Raw genomic sequence first — 21,118 nt, 5'->3', positions numbered from 1 at the left:
CAGTCTCTTATTCGACTTACGGCTTCCTCTGGATATTCCTTTCATTCTCGGTGCTAGTTTGAGTGTCTCTTTGGGTTATTTACGACTTCTTTACAAAAACGGAAAGAGAACAAGACAACTAGGAGCAAGGACCTGACAAAATAATTCGAGGGGCTATGGCCAAATGGATAAGGCGCCTGACTACGAATCAGGAGATTCCAGGTTCGACCCCTGGTAGCCTCGATGAGTTGATAATAGCTTGTAGTGAGCTGTTTATTCTTTTTGGATTTTTGGTTCCGGATTTCCAACTGACAACATTTTGGACAAGAAGGATGAGCAGGTCGAAACACACCTTATCTCAACAATAGAACATGGAGTATCCTTTTTCTTTTGCATCTATGCTTCCGCGTGTTCTACTCGTGTCGTATGTATCTTGAAACATACGTTAGCGATGAAACAAAGGGATCCATTACCGTTATTGAGGATCACATGCACCTTTTTGGTTCCCATTTCGTCGCACATCATCACACATTCTTGTATCTTTGTTTCCTGGTTTTTGATATTGCAATACTAAGATACTTCAAGATAAACCAACTTAGGTCTTCGTTGCTATGCCATTATTGCAAGCACGATCTGTCATCGTTGCAAGTATGATTATGCGACGAAGGAAGCGACTTAGTTTTTTTGTTGCAGTTGGAGCGCCGATATTACATCTTGCATTAGCACAAGAGATTACGTCGCGTTGTACTGTGCTGCGTTGTGCTGCATACTAACCAGCCAACGTACTATGTTGATGATCAGATACATCTATCTGGTGGAGGACTGCTTATTTGCCACAGATATTTTCTTCTCCGGTACACTAAAGATGATGTTTTTATAGCGTGAGATGATTGCATAATAAACTTTGTGGGGCTCCAAAACGAATAACATGGATTGCCAAATGATAAAGATGAAGGTGGGTGATCATAGCATATAGCGTATAACATGGACAACGAGACAATAGCACCCGACACATACATGAGTAATAGATTACAAGTTCTGCTTTGGTAGGCATAAAGTATAATCGTTCGTTTGTTGCACACGGGCGGGAAAGCTAATTTCCTTGCCTTTTTGAGCATATGGCCGAAAGATCTGCGTGTATGTGAAAGGAGAGTAATCATATTTTGGCGGGTAAAATGCACTTAGTCATGAGAATGTAAATATCTATTTAATAGGTATTGGGATGAAAAGTCTATGGTACATGTGGTATATGACCATGGTGGGGATATCGGAGGATGCATTGGCCGAAATGATGAAAAGAAGGGGGTGAGGAAAGTTAAACGGCATGGCTCCGATCGGCAGTAGCACAATCGTCTTCCGATATGAAAAGTATCAAAAAGGGACAATCATGCATTGGGATATGAGGAATTCATGGATAGATTTTGGACATTGAGCTACTTCATGTCTCATGTCGCGTATAATGTGTATGGAATGACTATTAATGCATTGGACAAGTTGTGTGCAATATGCGTGTGGGTAATATGCATGTGTGTATGTTGCACAATAACGCCTTTGGGTGGCGACACTGCAGCAAAAGGTGCATCAGATATACACACATTCACACTATAACAACCTCCCCCGCCCCTTCTTTCTCCTTTGCCAAGTGCTTGTTGTAGTCGTCCAATCGCCACTACATTGACATTTACTCTACGGACATACACACAAAGAGCCAGGCACCATGACGACGACGGATGCTTCTTCTGAACATGACACTACAATTATGCATCCCACAAGCAATGGTAGGTTGTCCTTCATGGGGTTGGTTTATGATACGCTTTATTCTAACTTGAATTCGCAAGGCAATGAGGTGGATGCATGGCTTGAGTTTCAGCTCCAGGAGTATGTGGACCATGGCTTATTGAAGTCTTGTACGCAAGAAGAGAGTTGGCGAATGGTGTATTGCCTTGCTCATCGCTTTTTCCCTGATCGCGTGTCCGATCTGCCGACGATCTTGCAGCAAGGAACGCCAAGTGACATGGAAGGTGCTTTGCAGATTCTACACGACGAGCTGGGTGTCCCTGTTACGGTTGACAATGGTGACATGATGGCCTATTACAATACGCTCCGCGATATCACCATGGAGACATTTACACAGCGACGCACTGAGATTCGCATGGTGCAAGAAACGGCCCATTTGACCATCACCCGAACAACAACAACACGAGGCGACGCTGAATTGGAGAGACGTGCACGTGTGGTGATGAATCGTATCAAGCGGTTGCATGATACATTGAATGACATGGCTCTTTATCAAAGTCATATGGACGTGGGAGGAGAAGAGGATGAAGACCAAGAGTCCTTTGAAGCATCCATGATCAGTCGTGTGGAAGAATTTGAAACGAGTCTGGCATCATTTCAAGAGGAAGAATATGCATCTTTCAAGGAATACGTGGAAAATGGCTTGGATCATGAGGATCAAGACACACAACATTATATGCAGGAGGTCGTGGAAGCACATGCAGCTTTGGATACACAATTACGGGAGGATTTTGGCACCATTCGTGCAAGAACCACACTCGCCAAATTGACTCGCCCTCTACGTAATGAGCTCGACTTTATTCAAGCACACATGCTAAAGACAACCATCCACATCACTTCAGCTGCTATCGATGATCTTGAAGAGCGTGTCTTACACGTAGGCCGTATGATTAAGGATATCCATGAGCAACATCCCGAATTGGTGGGCCCTGCAGATTGTGATACTTCGCCATCACCACGCTTTGAAGCATTGAGACAAAAGCACGTCTTGGTCAATCAATGGGTACATGAAGTGCGAGTATGGCATGGTCATTGCGAACGTGCCACCGATTGGATCTCCAGCAAGTTACGGGATATCGAGAACCAGGACGTGCCAGATGGTTTGCAAGAAGGACATCTTGTGGATGATAACGACGCACTTGTTTCCAAGGTTGATCAGCTTAACACGGCCCATGAAGCATTGGAGAAACGTGTCGAGACATTCAATGCCGAGGATATTGATTGTATGCGTATGCATGTCAAGACACTCACTGCCAGTGACAAGAACAGAGATGATCTTACGCCTGCCGATACCATTGTCATTGAGATCATCTTCACAACGCTCATGGTGTTTGATCGATTGATGAATGCGATACGTCGTCGCTCGTATGATTTGCAAGTGTTGGCTTTACGAGTGTTTTGGGAACAAGAGCATGCCAAGTCATATGTATGGCTTAATCGAGCCCATCTTCAGGTGGATGATCTTTTGGAACATGCACAATGGCGACCTGACGAGGAACATCATGAGGCCATCCGATCCCTGGTGGTGCAGCAATTATTGGATCTTGAGCACCAGTCGGCTACCTTTGATCAAGGGCAATTCACCATGACCGTCAACATGTATCAGGATATGGATGACATGTGTAGGGTTGAGATTCCCGAGCATTTGGAAGCCATGCAAGTGCGTATGGAGCAAGATTTCGAATCATTGACAAAAAAGTTGGCGTATGCACGTGAAGTTGTCGAGCAACGATTATCATTGATGGACTACGTGGAGCGTGCAGTGAAGCTGTTGGCAAGTGGAGAGCAACTCAAAGAAGAAATGGCAGCAGCAAAAAAGGAGTCGACTATCACCTTGGATCGTGATTTGAGCACGCGAGTGAGAAGCGATCAGGAGCAGACCTTGCATATCGTGACCGTACTTGCACCCCAAATGCGATATCCATCCGCTGAAGCCATTGGTCGTCAAGAACAAGGTGACATATTCAATGCAACAGCTGAGAGATCTGTGAATGAATACAAGGCAGCTCTCGAGCAAATGAGCGACACGTTACAAATGATGTTGGAAGAGCTTCAGCAAATGCAAGAGCTACAAAAGGCGGTTGCTCAACTCACCAAAGACCTTGCACAGTTGCAATCATCGGTTCAAAAACAGCTCCGTGCTGTTAAAGCAAGCAGCATTGATGTATTGGATGAACGATGTGCTTTGGATAAGACGGATGTGGACCGGCTACGTATTGAGTGTGGAAATCGGTTATCCAAAATGATGGTGCTCAAGGACACAGATGCCAAAAAGCTTGATGACAAGTTGAAGTCGCTGAAGCGCAATGTTGCTGATACGGATGCCGTTTCATTGGATCCTTTGGAGAAGACTATGGAGCACGTGAATGCTCTTTTCAAGGAGCTTGAATCAGCATTGGAGTTGCGTCGTCTTCAAGTGGATGTTTTACAAAAACGGCTTGAATGGGAAAGGTCTTTGGATGATGCTTCTCAAATGGTGCGATCGACGACACACAGTATTTGGATTTGGATTGAAAAGACACAATGGCGACCCAATAACAACAACAACAACAACCAGCAGCAGCAACAAAACAGCACATCCGATAGTGAAAAGGAGATGCGATCGAGCCTTGAGGAATTGGGTCAACAAGTTGAGACGAGCAAGAGTTCTGCAGCCAATGTATTTGATGGATTCAGAGATATGGCAGATCAGCTTACCAGCATGTCGGATGATGATCTTCAATTGGTGCTTTTCCACATGCGTCGACAACAAGATAAGCTTCAAAACAGCTTGAGTGAGCTTACAGGGAGTGCTGAATTTGCAGAGGCAGTGCTTGAGCAACGTGTGGGCGTAGGTGTGTTTATGCGACGTGCTGACAAAGCACATGATACGGGTGAGCAATTGATATCAGCCATTCAGCATGCACTCGACACGATCATGTCCGACAATGTCAAAGACGACGATGATGATCCATCAGCAACTCGTTTTTCCAAATCGGTTGAGCAATTCGGCAAGGATATCGAAGAGTTATGGTCACAGCATGGTGAAACTGTACCTTATCCAACTCGCTCATCAGCTGCTCATGCTGCCCGCCTTTCGACCCAAGATGATGATATCAATGTGCGTATCAAGACCATTGTGCTTCATGAGCGTGGTATGTTGAATGCCTTGTATGACAAGATGGTCATGCTGCATACACGATACAAGATGGCGATGCAACTTACCAGCAAGGTGCGCTATGCTCGACGACGTATCGATCATCAGCAGCAACAGGTGACAGCTCTCATGGATGAGATTGACGCTGATCGCCGTCAACAAGAGCTTGAGATGAACAGGATGAAATCATTGAAAGATTTGATGACAAGAAACAAGGCACGTGTTGACAAAGTGGATGAATACAAGAAGACACTAATTAACCTGGACGATGACTGCCAATCTCTCACAGGCACTCTCCGGCAAGAAGGTCTTGATGCACATGTTCCCGTTGATGGCCTCACCCAAGCCTTGGTTTCATTGGAGACGAACACACAAAGGTTGGAAGATATGTTTTCTCACTACACGAGAGAGCTTGGCATCAGCGACAAACGAGCCCGTTGGGAAGGAAATGTCAAGGATGCAATTCGTCAAATCAATGTGCTGGCCGACCAAGTTGACACGACATTGGATTTTACGCACTTGGCATCATCTGGCAGCGACATCCTCCAAAAACACAGGGAACATCTCAAAGCCCAACAAGATCGAGCATCTGTCATCAATAAATATCTAGAATCCCAGGTGGATCCCAGTTTTCATCTTGTTAAACAAGAGTATGGTGATGATGAGCCATTTCCACAAGCACTTGCTGATCAGCAGAATCAGTTACATGATCAATTGGGCAACTTGAGCACACTCATTGAGAGCAAGTTTATCGAACTTGATCGTTGGGAAGAGCATGGTCAATGGCAACAGAGGGTCAACAAGGCAATGGAAGAATGCAATCATCAACAGCAGCTTATTGAGAAGTTTATTCGGAAAAGAGCAGCTCAATGTTTGCGAAAGGGAGAAGAAGAAAATGATGTCAGTGGATTGGATCAGTTGAAATCCCACGCACAGACGCTTGTGGATCGCATTGACCACGTGATTCGAGAGGGTGACACATTGGCACACGATCGTAAAGCTTTTGAGTCACACAAGGAACGTGCTATGAGTGTCAGGAGACAATTGAGTGGCATTCTTGACTTTGCTCAACGGGTGGATGACCAATGTGCTACAGCATTGTCGTGGTTGGATCGTGCACATCAATTGGAAGAAGATGCCCAAAAAGAGAGGTTGAGGATTGAAAAGGGTGATGTTGATGATGTCGACGTGGTGATTGAGCATTTCAGAGCAAAAGTGCAAGAGCTTTGCAATGACGAGTTGATGTTTCCTGTGCGTGATTATGAGGAGCATGATCCAGCTGCAAAGGACTTGGATGGAGCTGACAATGACACCTTGCAAGAGCTTGTGAATGTTCAAAGGCAAAACCTTCATGATTTGATCGACATGCTCGATGCAGCTGCCAAGGCGCGAAGATTGACTCTTGAGAAGCAAAGCAACGTGGATGCTTATCTTGTGGAAGCTCGATCTATGCAAGATTGGATCAATGACAAGCTCACTTCAGCAGCAAGTATTCGTGATATCGGTGATCAAGCAACAGCACAAGACATACGCTCAGCTCTTTCATTATTGGATTCCTTGTCAGCAGCCGTCAACACGCAGCAACCATCCTACGATTCTTTATGTGCAAAGGCAAAGCAGCTGGATGATGATGTACAAGTGAAGCAGCAACAATCGACTCTTGCCAGCATGTGGGATCAGCTTCAGCGTGATGTTAGCGATGAGACTCGTGAACGATTGGAAAAGTATCTTCAGCACGCCGAATTCCAAGAAGCCGTTCAATCTTTCAAATCGACATGTCAACAATTGGAAAACGAGCTGGCAAATGCCGAAGTGTGTGATCTTTCGAAAGAATCGATTGATGCGTGGTATCAACAATTGGATATGCTCAAGACTCAATCCCTTGTATCGGTCCAAAAGCAAATCAAGGATGATGAGCCTGGTCAAAAAGATGCATACGAGGCAATGGTGAAGCAACATCAACAATTGTGCAATTTGCTGGATGATGTCAATACAAGGTGGCAAGAGGATCAGCTGATACAAGATTACCAACGACGTGCTGCTGAGTTGGCATCTCAATTCTCGGCCTCAAATTCGCGATTGGAATCGATTCGCCAAAGAATTCCTATTGTCACCGGATCGTCTGATGATAGCGACAATGATGCCATTGTTTCAGCATATGAGGATGAGCAGCATCACGTGCAAGAATTGATGACCGTGTACGGCAACATTCAGGCATTACATCGGGATCTTCAAGAAAAGCAGCTTGCCGAAAGAGTCACTGATGAATGTACCCATTTGGATAACGAGGAGAAGTCTTTGCAGCAAAGGATTGATTTGGTGAGATCTTCGATTGATACGGCAGCACAATGGAAGGCACTTCACAAGCGGCTGAGTGATATTGAGCATGACCTTAGCAAGATTGATGATGGTGCGATTGCTATTGAAGACGCCGAAGAGCAATTGGCAGCAATGGATGCACAGCTTTCTACAATTGTTTCCACGGCTGGAAAGATAAGCAACATGGAGTGTAGTGGCGAGCAACATGCAAACGAGTCGGCCTTCCAAAAGCACTATGATCAGGTCATTGCCGCCATTGCAGCCATTAAGGAACATACCAATGCCAGAAAGCTTGAAGTCCAGCAACAAGAGGAGAAGGAAGCTATATTACAATCAGCAAATGATATACGAGAACGAGCTGAGAAGGAGCGATCCAACATCCACCAACGTCTTGCAAGTACATCCGCTGGTATCAAGTCCATGGATCCTAATCAAGATGGCATGGCTGATGCCCTTGAGCGATACCATGATGAGCATACAATGAAGGCTGCTGAAAGTAAATCTCGTGTATACGACATGTTGATGGAAGAATTGAATGGCTTGGGGATGACCGATTCGGACGAGGATATTGCATCTGCTACACGACAAGCATTAGATGATCTTGAACGTGCCATTGAGAGGGAGCAAGGATCCAGCACTTTGTTGTCGCGAGCAGCAATATCGACGAAAGCAGCAAATGATCTCAACAACCGCATTGATGATTTCAGGGCCCGATTTATGCAAGACAATGACCCAGCTAGAGCAGATGTATCGAATGCGGAAAATGTGATGGATCGCTTGAAGCAAGAGATGCCCGATTTTACCTCAAGTGTGGATGACTTATTGAAATCGTGCAATGCAATGGAGAAGGATGGCGATGATGGTGTGCCAAATACCCTCAAAGACGATGTGCTTGATCCCTGTGCACAAGACACTGCAGCAAATTGGAAGCGATTGCAAAACGAATGGAGCAGCTTGAATAAGCGAATCAATGCAACTCGCCACATGGAAGTGATGAGAGATCAATGCGATGAATTCCAATCACAAGTGGATGAACTCGGCAATGAGAAATTGATCAATGGGTTACCTTTGGAAGAGCGACCTCGAGCACAAGCATTGAGAACGCTACAGCAAGAATTGAATGACTTGGAACGCAAGGCAATGCAATGGCTAGAGAAGGACACGAGCGTATTGGATGCCATGTTGGGTGACATGAATGACAGCGACAAGAATGCACTTGGCCATCATCAAGCCATGCTTGATCAAAGCAAGAAGGACTTGATAGCAGCAATAGCAAGAAAACGAGATGGCATTGACAAGGCGCTTGGATTAGGAAAATGTCTCTCTGCTGTGGATGATATCGATGATATGATCAATCGCTTCAAGAAGATTTTGGATGATGAAGACACAACGGCTGATTTGAGTGCACAGTACAAGCAATATGAACGAGAGGTTGTCCAAAAAATCAGTGCTGCCCATGTTGCATTAGAGCAAGAGCTTGCAACTGGTGAGGAGACGGATCGTCGATCTGTAAAGGCGAGTATCAATGGATTGGAGAAACGATGGAAGGATATCAGCCAACAAGCAAAGAGCCGTATCCATGCGGCAGATGATGATCATACAAGAAAAAGAAAATCATCACTTCCTACCCGTAAAGGCGTACGTGAGACTGGCTCTTCTTCTCGACTCCCTGTTGTCTCCGCACCATCAGCACAAAGTAACACAAGTTCATCATTGTTATCCACAAGCAGTCGTTTATCACCATCAGCATCACGACTTCCCACTAGTTCAAGTAAACGCCGTGGACATACACATACCCCATCAACATCATCATCTTCATCGGCAAAACCACCGCCACCACCACCCAACAACTACAAAGCGGATCCACGCAATGATCTCGATGTGGAAATGGGCAAGATCATCAACGAATTGTCATACAAGGTCACTGTCAAAAAGGTCCATGGAAAAGTGGGACGCTATTGGATCGGTGATATCAATCCCAAGTTGGCCTATTGTCGTATTCTCAAGAGCGGCATGGTGATGGTGCGAGTGGGTGGCGGATGGATGGAATTACGAGAGTATTTGAGGACTCAGGTATGTTGTAGTAGTACTATGTTGCACAAATAGAATGTACACTCACGCTCAATATTACCTTTAGCATGCCGTACATGATGGTGATTATATATCCAAACCCAAGCCGGCTGATTCAGATCAACCCGAATTCCCTATGAAAGAAGCATTTATTGAAACGAAAAAACACAGGATGCGTGAACGTACCTTTGTCACAGAAGAATAAATAAGCACGTGACCTTTTTTCCTACCCCTGACGTCAATGCAATGATACATGTTACTTGTCTGTGCGTGAGGAAGAAAGAGTATCGGGGATAAAGTAGAGCGAAGAGCAACGGAATGTGTGTGTGTGTTACTCGGAAAGATGGATCCGACAATGAGACGCCGGAGTTTGGTTACACAAAGGATGGTGCGGGTGTGCACGTACACACACACATACACAGGTACTTTGTTACTTTGGTGTTTTGATGCGGCTTATTTTGGACCTCGAGTCATCTTTTGCTCTTCTTTCTCTTTCTCTTTCTCTTTTTCCCTTTATTGTGTGCCACAGAAGCACTACCACATGTGCCCATCATCATCCTCTATCAGCAGTACAACCACACCACCAGTAGTGTCATCATCATCATCCTCACCACCACCTACAGCCAATCACAACAACAAAAACAACAATACTATTGCTGGTGGCAGTGCTATCAAACCCATTAGGTAATGTAATCCTTCATTTCATGTACTCCTGCATACAAGGGTGCTGACACCAATAAAGGTCTACTTCACCACCACCAACCCTTCTCATGTCACAGCCTACTACGCCTCGACCCAATACTATGGTGGTGTCGTCAACTGATTCAACCACCTTATACGCATCAGATCAAGCTGTTTCTTCCACAACATCCGAAAACGATCATGGCAGTGGTCGTGGTAATGAGCTGTATAAAGCAACAAACGATGTTTATTCCACCAACTTGATGCCAACTACTACTGCGACAAGTGGTGGTGGTGGTGCTGTTGTTGACAGCAGCAGCAACAACAGCGTGTCGGTACATCATCCGCAGCCGCAGCAGCCGCCACAGCCACCAGCACCATCGCACAATCAACACTATCGCCGTCGGGATCCAATAATGCATCCATTTCATGATGGCCCATCTTTTGGTCCAACACGTTACAATCGCAACATTTACGCCCTGGATCGTTCCACAATGTAAGTACACATGTACACAATAGGTTGGAATCATGCATAGTATCCCCCTGACACATTTTGTATAATATTGATGATAGCATGGGAATTGATTTGCATGCACGCATTGATCGAGGATTTTTTCGGGCTGACAATGATTGGACATGTTATCGGCGCAACTATTTTCAATTGACGGGTGGGTTTTCATTACGTGGAATGAACATGCCATTATACGAGAAGGGTCAAGAGACGCCATCATGTCTTGTGCGGTGTAGCAGAAATGGACAAGATGAGTTGCATCCAATCTCCAGTTTCATGCTTGGTGTTACAGCACGGATTGCAAACAGCGACAAGCCCATTCAACTTGTTCAACTCACTGCGAAACGTGACAAGGGACCACAATCCACACCTCCACCACTCCCATTACGTCCTGATACAACACCTGATTCATCTACAAGGGTCACTTTTGAGCGTATCCAATTCAAATCAGCTACAGCCAACAATGGCAAACGACGAGCAGCTCAACAATATTATCAACTTGTAGTACAACTTTATGCGCAAGTGCAAACATCATCAAGTACTCTTCTTGTACCAGTGGCTATGGTTGAATCGGATCATTTGGTTGTGCGTGGTCGTAGCCCGGGTCATTATGGTGATTTGGTTTCAGCACGCTCTCATCATAGACGTAGCTCTTCTTCCACCACCACCACTACCAGCACAGCAACATCACAATCAAGTCAACAACAACAACAACATCCTACAGCTTTTCATCATTGGCCACAAGGATCCAATCACAGCAACAATCCACCAGAAGTATATCACAATCGATTCCTTCCTCTTCCTCATCCGTTTCAAACAAATCAACCGCCGTCCAACAGTAACAGCTCATCATCCACCACTACGACAACAACAACACCCCATCCATACTTGAATAACCCTCCTTTTCTACCACCACCACCACCACCACCTTCTACACACAATGAAACATAACAACCTTTCCTTGATAAACATGTTTGAATAACTCGGGTGGTTTTGCTTTATATACACAATTTCTTCTTTCATTTGCGAATAAAAAAAAAAGTACCATCGATTTGATATGCAGGTCCAAAACCCGCTGCTTGCTGCTGCTTTATTTCCTCTTTCTTGTTACCCAAACCCAAATGGACTCCAATACCCCCACTGCCCAAGAAGTCGATGAGACATTGAAGAGGTTATCATCTCGCAAAGGTGTCAAGGCAGTCGTCATTCTCAACAACGAAGGACAAGCCATTCGTTCAACATTAGACGAGACTCTTACAAAGCAATACGGTCAATTGATCTCGACCCTTGTACAGCAGGCACGCACCACAGTGAACACGCTAGATGACCAGGTACAGAATGCCTCTCTCTCTTTCTTCCACATTGCCCTTCTAACATTGAGCGTCTCTTTATTAGAACGATGTTACTTTTATGCGCGTGCGTACAAAGAAACACGAAATCATGATTGCACCAGGTGAGTATGCATACGAAGCGACGTGGCCTGTATTGATTGACATAATGGCTATAGACCGCGAGTATCTACTTATTGTTGTTCAGAACCCCCAAGAATCTATTCAGCAATAAATGGATTGATGAAGGATATGGATTTGGATCGAGTGGATTGGTTATGGACATGGCAGTGGATATACGACATACACGCATTCGCTTGCTAGGGATTTGGCGACTTGAGATATCATTTGTACATACGCAGCACATGAGGAGCATGCGCCAACATTCGGCTAAAAGCGATCATCGATTGTGTTATCGTCATCAGCGAGGATTCTATCAACATCTCATTACTGCATTTACAACACGTCATTCGCATCATGGCACTCAACAGGGATAAAAGGTACATCCATGACTGGGATTGGCACAACAACGTCCATGTAAGTGTATATACTTTGTCTTTTTATCATTATACAAGTGCGAAGACTATTACATCAGAGGTATCTATAGGAAGGATCATCTACAACAACGCTTCTCCAAGGCAGCAACGAGCCAGCGAGCAGCCTACTTGAACGGTCTTGAACACAGCATTCTCATCCTCCAATGCAGGGTTTACTTCCATGATATCAGCAGCCACCAACAATCCAGTCTCTGCCAAGGCTTCACAAATGTAATGTCCTTCACGGAAAGTCAAGCCGCCACGTACAGGAGTACCCTAGAGTTATAGATAGAGTCGTTAGATACATGTTGGCTGGATCCAATGAAATATACATATATACACTTACAGTGGATGGGGCAACGGAGGGGTCAAGGGCATCAACATCAAATGACAAGTGGATGGGCAAATCACGGTTGGGGTTGACCTGATCAAGTGCCTTTTCAACAACTTGACCAATACCCCACTTGTCAACATGATGCATAGAGTAGGCAGGGATACCGAGTTGTTTGATAATCTTCTTTTCGTAAGCATCAATGTCACGGAGACCAATGTATGCGAGCTTCTTGGCATCTAACAAGGGCTTGACCCATTGGAAATCAGGGTGATCGGTGGATAAACCAGTGAGGAAACTAAGAGGACAGCCATGAATGTTGCCTGATTCAGTAGCTTCAGGTGTGTTGATATCCTATAAAACATCATTTCATAAGTCTCTCTCGCTTTGCCCATTTCATCCCCTAATCACCCATTTTTACTTACAGCATGTGCATCCACCCACACCAAGCATGCGTTGGGATAAGCACCCAAGACACCGGAAACAGTGGCAATGCCAACAGAGTGGTCACCACCAAGCGTGAGAACAAAATTGCCTTGTTTCGCACGCTCCACGATTTGGTCGGCTACGGTACGAGTGACAGCGGATACAAACTTGGGTTGACGAAGGTTGTTCACCACAGGATCGGATTCAGGACGAAGCTTTTCAACATGGTCATTGCCTTCATATTCAGTCTCCCATCCAAGTTCTTCAAGTTGTGCAGCAAGTCCAGACTCAACGAGACGCAAGGGACCCTTTTCAACACCTTCTTGGGGTTGGCCACCATTGAAAGGAACACCAATAATGGATACCTTCTTGGTCTTAAGAAGCTTGTAGGTCTCTTGTACAGTCATGATAAAAAGTTATGGATGTATGGAAAAAAAGTAAAGGGAAAAAGGGCCACGCGGCCACGGCTTTTTTATATACGCAGGCATGACACTGCATTTTTGTGTAACCCAAGCATCAATGCTAAATGTCTCTCTCGCCGCTGTTTTGGAAACAACGACGTCATATGCACACTTTGAATACCGCACTGTTTATATTACTGCTAAACAAAAAACATAACGGCTATCGTCCTTGATACAAGGAAAAAGTGACAATGTCGGGTATGCATGTTGCACATACTCGCGATCGGAAAGATGGGGATGGTCAAGGTTTGAGATTTGTGTGGTGCATGAGCTTCCTTGTTGCTGTTTTTGGAATCTTGTAACTGATGTCATGTCACACCTCTTATCGATCATAAGAGTAGAATGGAGAGAGAAGAGGGAAATTACCGGATGGCAAGGCGTGATGCGTGTGAAAGTACAACCTAAGGCTCAACATGTATGGGTGAGGTGAATGAGAGGGTGGTGTCAACGTTTGCGAGATTAAGTTGGATTGCGAGGCTTGCATGTACAACATGCCATGAATAGGATAATGATCACTGATTGGCATGGTTTTGGGTAGTCGCTGAATATGATTGAGCCATTAAAAGTGAGTCGTCAACGGGTGCTGCCTTTGATTTGTTCAAGCTTGTTTGCTATGTGTGAGAGTTTTGTCGGTACAGGATCACTCCTCCCTATACTTGGTATGTGCGGAAATCAGAAAATGACTTTTAATGCAGAATGGTGTCGGGAAAATGGCGTCTCCACAGTACAGCGGGAACATGTACATACATCTCAGCTTAGATTACGTTTTGCTTGAATCCTTTTCCACTTTACACCTAAAAAGTGAAGATGAAAACGCATCCATTCTATTGCCAAGTATCTTGCAGGGCTGTTGTAGGTGGTCTATACCTTGCAGTGATACCACATGAGAATTTGGTTTCCCACGGTATTCTTTCCCGAGGCCGTATTTGGATAAGCATCCGGGAAACGTGCCCCTGGATGAAAATGACCACCCATAGATAATCTTTGTGTAGAGCAAAAAGTACCACAAGATCGGATATCGGAGTGAAAAAGTTGCCCTGATAACATTCACATGGGCTATCTTTACCTTGATGCCTCACAATGTCAAGTTATTATAACCCCAAAAGTAACATGTAGATCCCATAAGCATCTTTATAATAATTCTAAAACTGCTATCTAATGTTCAAGTTTCTTGAGCTCTGCGTTGTAATCTCTAATCACCTTGACAGTGGTATCCTTGTCGTAAACGCTGTACCATCCTCTAGGCTATTGTTGCAATTAGTTAAAGCAGCCAAATGATGAAGATGATATGGCTCGTTTGAAGGCTTACCTCGTGTGGTGGGTCGCCGAGGAATACCATGCCGTACTTGTTTGGATAATCTGTGGAACGACCTTCACCGCTATAGGCCCAAAAACCACTGCCACTGAATTTGCGATCTTTGGCAAGATCAACGATTTGTTCAAAGATGTCATGATAGAATTTGTCCTTGTGTGTCGTAGGTGTGGATGGATCGTACTTGTATTCGAGGTCATCAGGCTTATGCCAAGCATCGCGTGCCTATAGTTAACAAAATGTCAATGACATGACCTCCTCTTATAACAGTGAGTGTATTACCATTCCAAATTCTTCCAAGAGAATGGGCTTCTTTAATGTCTGTGCCCATTCGGATCGGCTAGAGATAAAATCTTTGGCAGCAGCTTGAGCATCAGCAAAGGTGGTGACATTGGCTGGATCATAAATGCCGCGACTATGGTACATAGTAGAAGGAGGATGTGAGCCTACTACTAAGAAAGAAGCGAACCCTTCTGCATGCACTTACTTTTCAACCCAGAGATGGCAGGTGGTGTAATCAATATCCTTGTGTTTGTGTGCACGATCAAAATCGTACTTGTCAAGGATGGACTCAAGACCAGCGCTAACAAGATGCTTGGGTGCGTTCTTTTTCATGAAGGAGCTGATTTCTTCAAACCACCATCCAGGGCCTTGTTGGGGTTCATTGGCTAGCTGCCATGCTATACATCACATATCAATGATCATCATAAAGGTGCCTTCGCTTTTAACAGTATACATACTCATGATGACAGGATCATCCTTGTAGGTTTTGCCGTTGACGGTGTTGACGCGGTTTTGGACGGTGTGGATATGATTCTTGAAAATTTCTTGTGCCTTGGGAGCAACGCTACTGTCATTATAGAAACGAGCAGCGTATTGGGTAAAGTCGTCATAGGTAACATCACCAGCAGGATAAGGAATGGTTTGGTTACCAGTAACCCAGGCGACGTATTGACCAAAGCTATAACGTAATAATGATGTTGTGAGCAATCCAATGTATTATCAAAAAGATGTTATGTGGCCCACACATACCCTCCAGACCAATGCCAAAAGTTGTTCATGGTCACTATAATAGAAAAGCGTTGAGTTTCAATGAAACAGGTAGCATTGCGTTGCCATGGTTACTATTGATTACTTACTGACAGCCGTCATGTTGTATTTTTCCATGGTATCCAAAAGATAGTCAAGCCCCTTGAATACTGCTTCATTGTATTCACCAGGCTTTGGCATAAAGGAGGGTCGCACACGATAGGGTTGATCATCCGGTCCTTCGGAAGATGCCATGATACGCAAGTTGTTGATGCCCATTTCAGCCAGCTGACGGACTTCGTTCTCCATACGTTTACGATCACCACCATTACAGTCATCAGCACCGAGCCACATGCCATGCCAGTAATTTGCTGAGCGCATCATGTAAGGAACGCCATAGCGTGTGAATCCTGATCCATCCTCGGCTATTTGGACAAAGGCATCCTCTTGTTGGTTGTCCAAATGTTTTGCTGATACAAGCGTAGCTGCAACTGCAAGAGCAAAGAATGATGTTTTCAATACCATTTTAACGAATGCGTCTTCTGCTGCTATCCAGAATCCATCGTATGGGGTTTTATATACACATTGCTTACATGATAGAGCTGAAAATGGCGGGATGCGGGGATAAACATCTTTGTATCCATCTGTTACATAAGCTGTGCATCCACCTTTTACATAAGCTGTGCTACCATAACATCCACATTCAGCCACTTGCAACAATGAAACCAATCCTAATACTATGTCTTTATTCACTCGTCGAAAGAAATGGAACGTTCATATGACGGGATCACTTTGGATGAATTGGTGCTATGCATAAATCAATACATCTTTGTGTTGGGTGGTATTGCTGACAATAATCGTTGACTTGGGCGTGAGATTGCTGTCATGATGGATCGAACTGATAAAGTGGTCGTGGTCAAGCATCTTGGAGTACCGAATTGAAGTGATAGAAATCAACAGCCGATACACAAATCCACCTGCGGCTTGAAAGGTGATTTATTGTAGGTGACATACGTACGTCCGTGCCTCATTGTATCAGAGCTCACTCTTTCTTAGACGTAAATGATTTAAGCTTACAATGGACCAAGCTTCTGTAACAAGCATTGTTGTTGGGTACCAATACTATGGGTTCATTATCTTTGGAAATACAAGCATCTATTTAAACATGTGTACAATCCGTATCATCTTTCAGCATATGAACAAGGAAGCTTTAATGAATGTAACATGACAAAAGGAACAAAAGCCTCTCAATACAATAATGTAGGTAATCCAATCTCGCCTTCATGCCTTCTAATTCCTATCCTCCCTTTCATTCCAGAAGCCAACCAGTGGATCACATAGCGTCAACGGGTATCGTTGTGTCATTGTGTTCTTGGTTGCTGCCATCATCAGCATCTCCATCCATGATTGCAAACTAGATGCTGTGCGTGCCTTGACTCCATCATTCCAATATCATTCATGGCGGCAACCCATCTCTCCTCAAAGATACAAGCCCTCTTATCCATGCCATCCAATCCATCATCATCCTCAGCTGTATCCACATGTCATGATCCATCTTTCCTGCTGACGACATGCAGAGTAACCAAAGCGACATTTCAGGATCACCCATTGTGCTCGATTGCATCCTTCCATCCATAACCATTGCAAATCCAATATGTTGGTTGAAAAGAGCCACGTGATCGCTGCTGGTATGCTTCCTTTTCCCTCCAGCTGTTGCTCTATCTCTTCCTTGGTCATTCTCTATCGTGGCTCAACCAGGTGAAGATTCCTTGTATTGCGGGCACTTGATAGCTGATATGGGGATCATCCATTGGAAGTCGTATGCATCAAAGCAAAGTTGCTACGCGTAAATAAAGCTGCTTGTATACCATGGCTATCTGCTGTCCACGCAAAAGAGCTGAAAGGCAGGATGCTGCAAGTAAAGAACGCTGTTTGGAGACAATGGAGCCAATAGCAACTGCTGTTACGTCTTGTCGTGTAGAGGAGAGTACAAGAGCGTGTGTTGTAGTAGATTGACATGATGGGTGAACGCTGTTTGAGACAATGGAGTGAAGACCTTGCTAATGGCAGCTGCTGCAACGAATGCTGTTACGTTTGATTGTGGCAGAGGAGTGTGCAAGGGAGTGCGAGCATCGTCAAAAGCGTGGGTTGTAGTGGGGTGTACACGCCATGGACATGCCATTCAGTCAACAACAATCGGATCAAGACAATTGTAGGATCGACATGATGAGTTGAAGCAGGACAATCGTTCGTAGGTGGTAGTTGTACTTGAATGGGGCAACAGTTGAGAAGAGACAAGAAGTTGTGGGAGTGGAAGAAGTGGAAATTAAATAGGGCGGACACCTCTTGTATAAATGCATGAACACTGTACATCAATCCTTGATATTGAGATTGCCCCTCTCGAACCTGAAACTTTCACACAAGGTGCTCTTGGACATGCTGATCAGGTTGTTCTAATAAAAACCACATGTTTCATTGGAAAATTTGGAATGGGAGGGTACAATGTAGGTTTACTATGTAAGTCGGAAATGAAGGTCAGCGTCAGATTCATGATCTATCAATATAGCATGTATTACCTTGGGATTCCTCTTCTCGATCTTGAAACTTTGTTAGAAGGTTCGCTGCAACATGCTGATCAACTTCATTCATTTAAAAACTATACACTTCATTAAGAATGTCTTGAATGCGGGGAGGTCCAAATGGTGGATGACGGCAACAAAAGAGCGGACGGCCCACCGCCCCGAAGTTGCCCACCTCCAACTTGAAAATTGGTCAGAATGGTGCTCCGAGCATGCTGAACAACTTTTTCATAATAAAAACCTCATGCTTCATTTGAAAATTTGGAATGGGAGCGTCCAAAAGTTTGAAAGACGGAGACATTCGCAGGGTCTGCGATTCATTAATTTTCATGTTTGCTGTTTGGGCGTAGCTCAGTCAAATCAGCTCGGATCAAGACACTTGAATCATGGAAATGCTCGGCTGGAGCAGGACCATCGTTCCATTGTCATACAATGAACAAAAGTTGGGATCGAGAGGAAGTGGCTGTTAGCTGGCAATACATGAATGTTACTGGATAATGGATAAAGTATCCTTCCACTCATGCAAAACAGCTGAGTTACACAAAGATGCCCCTGTGCATCTTTTGGTCTATCAGGGTCAAGCTGATTCACAATGAACAAAGATTACTTCTCATATAGCATCACCCTTACAGCATATGTAAAACATAAAGGTGCCTGTATCTCCAAACTTTACAATGAAACGTGGGCTCTTTAATAGATCAACGTGCTCGTCGGGGTCAAAGGAATCTTGTGTCAAACTATGAAGTCCATCGTGGCCAATCCCAGATTTCGCAATGTCGCTACCAGCCAAACTGGATCTGGGGGTCGACCTCTTCGACGACGACGACCAAAAAATATTTTTTGGGCTAGTTGCGACATTGAACGTGAAACTTTCACACAAGGTGCTGTTGGCCAAGCCGAGCCCATTGCTCTATTCAAAACCCCACGTTTCATTGTAAAGTTTGGAGATACAGCCACCTTTATGTTTGTAAGTGTGATGCTATATGAGAAGTGGTCTTTGTTCATTGCCAAGCAGCTGGACCCTGGCAGAGCAAAAGATGCAGAGGGTCGTGTTGTGTAACACAGCTACGTTTGCATGAATGAAAGGGTCAATATATAATTACTTTATGGATCATCTAGGAACAGGCATGTATTGCTAGCTAACGGCCACTTTTATCCAATCATCATTGTTGCGAGATCCACTGCATGGGAACGATGACCCTGCTCTAGACATTCATTTCCATGATTCAAGTAGGTTGATCCGAGCTGATTTGACTGAGCTACGGTCAAAGAGAGATTACATCACTCTGGACATAAAGCACGCTCGATGTAGCTCAACCGATGTAATCTTGTGTGAGCGTAACTCAACCAAATCAGCTCGGATCAATCTACTTTAATCATGGAAATGAATGTCTAGAGCAGGAGCATCGTCCACCTACAATAGAATGCACAAAAGTTGGGAATGCACAAAAGTGGCTATTTAGCTGCCAATGTATGACATAAAGTGAGGGTTGTGTACCGTTCATGCATTGTCCCTGAAGTCCTGACTTTTTAGCTGAGTTATCCAAAGAGATCCTTCTGCATCTTTTGCTCTGCCAGGGTCCAGCTACTTGACGATGAACAAAGACCACTTCTCATATAGCATCACGCTTACAAACATAAAGGTGCCTGTATCTCCAAACTTTACAATGAAACGTGGGGTTTTGAATAGAGCAATGTGCTCGGCGGGGTCAAAACGATCTTGTGTCAAAATATGAAGTTCATCGTGGCCAATCCCAGATTTCGCAATGTCGCCACCAGCCAAACTGGATCGGGGGGTCGACCTCTTCGACGACGACGACCAAAAAATATTTTTTGGGCTGTTTGCGACATTGAACGTGAAACTTGCACACAAGGTGCTGTTGACCAAGCCGAGCCCATTGCTCTAATAAAAACCCCACGTTTCATTGTAAAGTTTGGAGATTACAAGCACCTTTATGTTTGTAAGCGTGATGCTATATGAGAAGTGGTCTTTGTTCATTGTCAAGTAGGTGCACCCTGGCAGAGCAAAAGATGCAGAAGGACCTCTTTGGGTAACTGGGTTAAAAAGTTTGGACTTCAGGGACAATGCATGACAGGTACGCAACCCTCACTTTTATGCCATACATTGGCAGCTAATAGCCACTTTGTGCATTCCCAACTTTTGTGCATTCTATTGTAGGTGGACGATGCTCCTGCTCCAGACATTCATTTCCATGATTAAAGTAGGTTGATCCGAGCTGATTTGGTTGAGTTACGCTCACACAAGATTACATCGGTTGAGCTACATCGAGCGTGCTCTATGTCCAGAGTGATGTAATCTCTCTTTGACCGTAGCTCAGTCAAATCAGCTCGGATCAAGCTACTTGAATCATGGAAATGAATGTCTGGAGCAGGGGCATCGTTCCCATGCAGTGGATCTCGCAACAATGATGATTGGATAAAAGTGGCCGTTAGCTAGCAATACATGCCTGTTCCTAGATGATCCATAAAGTAATTATACATTGACCCTTTCATTCATGCAAACGTAGCTATGTTACACAACACGACCCTCTGCATCTTTTGCTCTGTCAGGATCTAGCTACTTTACATTAAACAAAGACCACTTCTCATATAGCATCACGCT

The 21,118-nt window shown here is 44.5% G+C and overlaps 6 protein-coding genes and 1 non-coding gene across 7 annotated transcripts; 5 read left to right on the top strand and 2 right to left on the bottom strand.

Moving 5' to 3' along the window:
- The first annotated feature begins 149 nt into the window (after positions 1 to 149).
- On the top strand, positions 150 to 222 carry O0I10_011938. The gene has a single exon. It is a non-coding gene; the product is annotated as a tRNA-Arg (tRNA).
- A 1,474-nt stretch (positions 223 to 1,696) lies between these two features.
- On the top strand, positions 1,697 to 9,506 carry O0I10_011937 (uncharacterized protein; the record flags this gene model as incomplete). The annotated part of the gene is made up of 3 exons (XM_058491896.1): positions 1,697 to 1,757; positions 1,818 to 9,304; positions 9,369 to 9,506. The coding sequence occupies 3 exons, from the start codon at positions 1,697 to 1,699 to the stop codon at positions 9,504 to 9,506; spliced, it is 7,686 nt and encodes a 2,561-aa protein (XP_058337325.1).
- A 336-nt stretch (positions 9,507 to 9,842) lies between these two features.
- Positions 9,843 to 11,444, top strand: O0I10_011936 (uncharacterized protein; the record flags this gene model as incomplete). The annotated part of the gene is made up of 3 exons (XM_058491895.1): positions 9,843 to 9,985; positions 10,044 to 10,478; positions 10,556 to 11,444. The coding sequence occupies 3 exons, from the start codon at positions 9,843 to 9,845 to the stop codon at positions 11,442 to 11,444; spliced, it is 1,467 nt and encodes a 488-aa protein (XP_058337324.1).
- Positions 11,445 to 11,614: 170 nt separating this feature from the next.
- On the top strand, positions 11,615 to 12,056 carry O0I10_011935 (uncharacterized protein; the record flags this gene model as incomplete). The annotated part of the gene is made up of 3 exons (XM_058491894.1): positions 11,615 to 11,824; positions 11,889 to 11,946; positions 12,001 to 12,056. 3 exons carry the CDS (start codon positions 11,615 to 11,617, stop codon positions 12,054 to 12,056), a joined length of 324 nt encoding a protein of 107 aa, XP_058337323.1.
- Positions 12,057 to 12,438: 382 nt separating this feature from the next.
- O0I10_011934 (arginase) lies at positions 12,439 to 13,521 on the bottom strand (the record flags this gene model as incomplete). Its single annotated transcript, XM_058491893.1, has 3 exons — positions 12,439 to 12,633; positions 12,704 to 13,042; positions 13,114 to 13,521. The coding sequence occupies 3 exons, from the start codon at positions 13,519 to 13,521 to the stop codon at positions 12,439 to 12,441; spliced, it is 942 nt and encodes a 313-aa protein (XP_058337322.1).
- A 1,209-nt stretch (positions 13,522 to 14,730) lies between these two features.
- O0I10_011933 (uncharacterized protein) lies at positions 14,731 to 16,441 on the bottom strand (the record flags this gene model as incomplete). The annotated part of the gene is made up of 7 exons (XM_058491892.1): positions 14,731 to 14,820; positions 14,885 to 15,112; positions 15,170 to 15,302; positions 15,375 to 15,567; positions 15,628 to 15,848; positions 15,920 to 15,953; positions 16,027 to 16,441. 7 exons carry the CDS (start codon positions 16,439 to 16,441, stop codon positions 14,731 to 14,733), a joined length of 1,314 nt encoding a protein of 437 aa, XP_058337321.1.
- A 2,793-nt stretch (positions 16,442 to 19,234) lies between these two features.
- O0I10_011932 (uncharacterized protein) lies at positions 19,235 to 19,555 on the top strand (the record flags this gene model as incomplete). The annotated part of the gene is made up of 1 exon (XM_058491891.1): positions 19,235 to 19,555. One exon carries the CDS (start codon positions 19,235 to 19,237, stop codon positions 19,553 to 19,555), a length of 321 nt encoding a protein of 106 aa, XP_058337320.1.
- Between the last annotated feature and the right edge of the window lie 1,563 nt (positions 19,556 to 21,118).

The sequence above is a fragment of the Lichtheimia ornata genome, assembly GCF_029851405.1.
Source record: "Lichtheimia ornata isolate CBS 291.66 chromosome Unknown scaffold00105, whole genome shotgun sequence".
NCBI classification, from domain to species: Eukaryota; Fungi; Mucoromycota; class Mucoromycetes; order Mucorales; family Lichtheimiaceae; genus Lichtheimia; species Lichtheimia ornata.
Note: the sequence above shows the minus strand (reverse complement) of the source record. Positions and strands in the feature narration are given on the sequence as shown.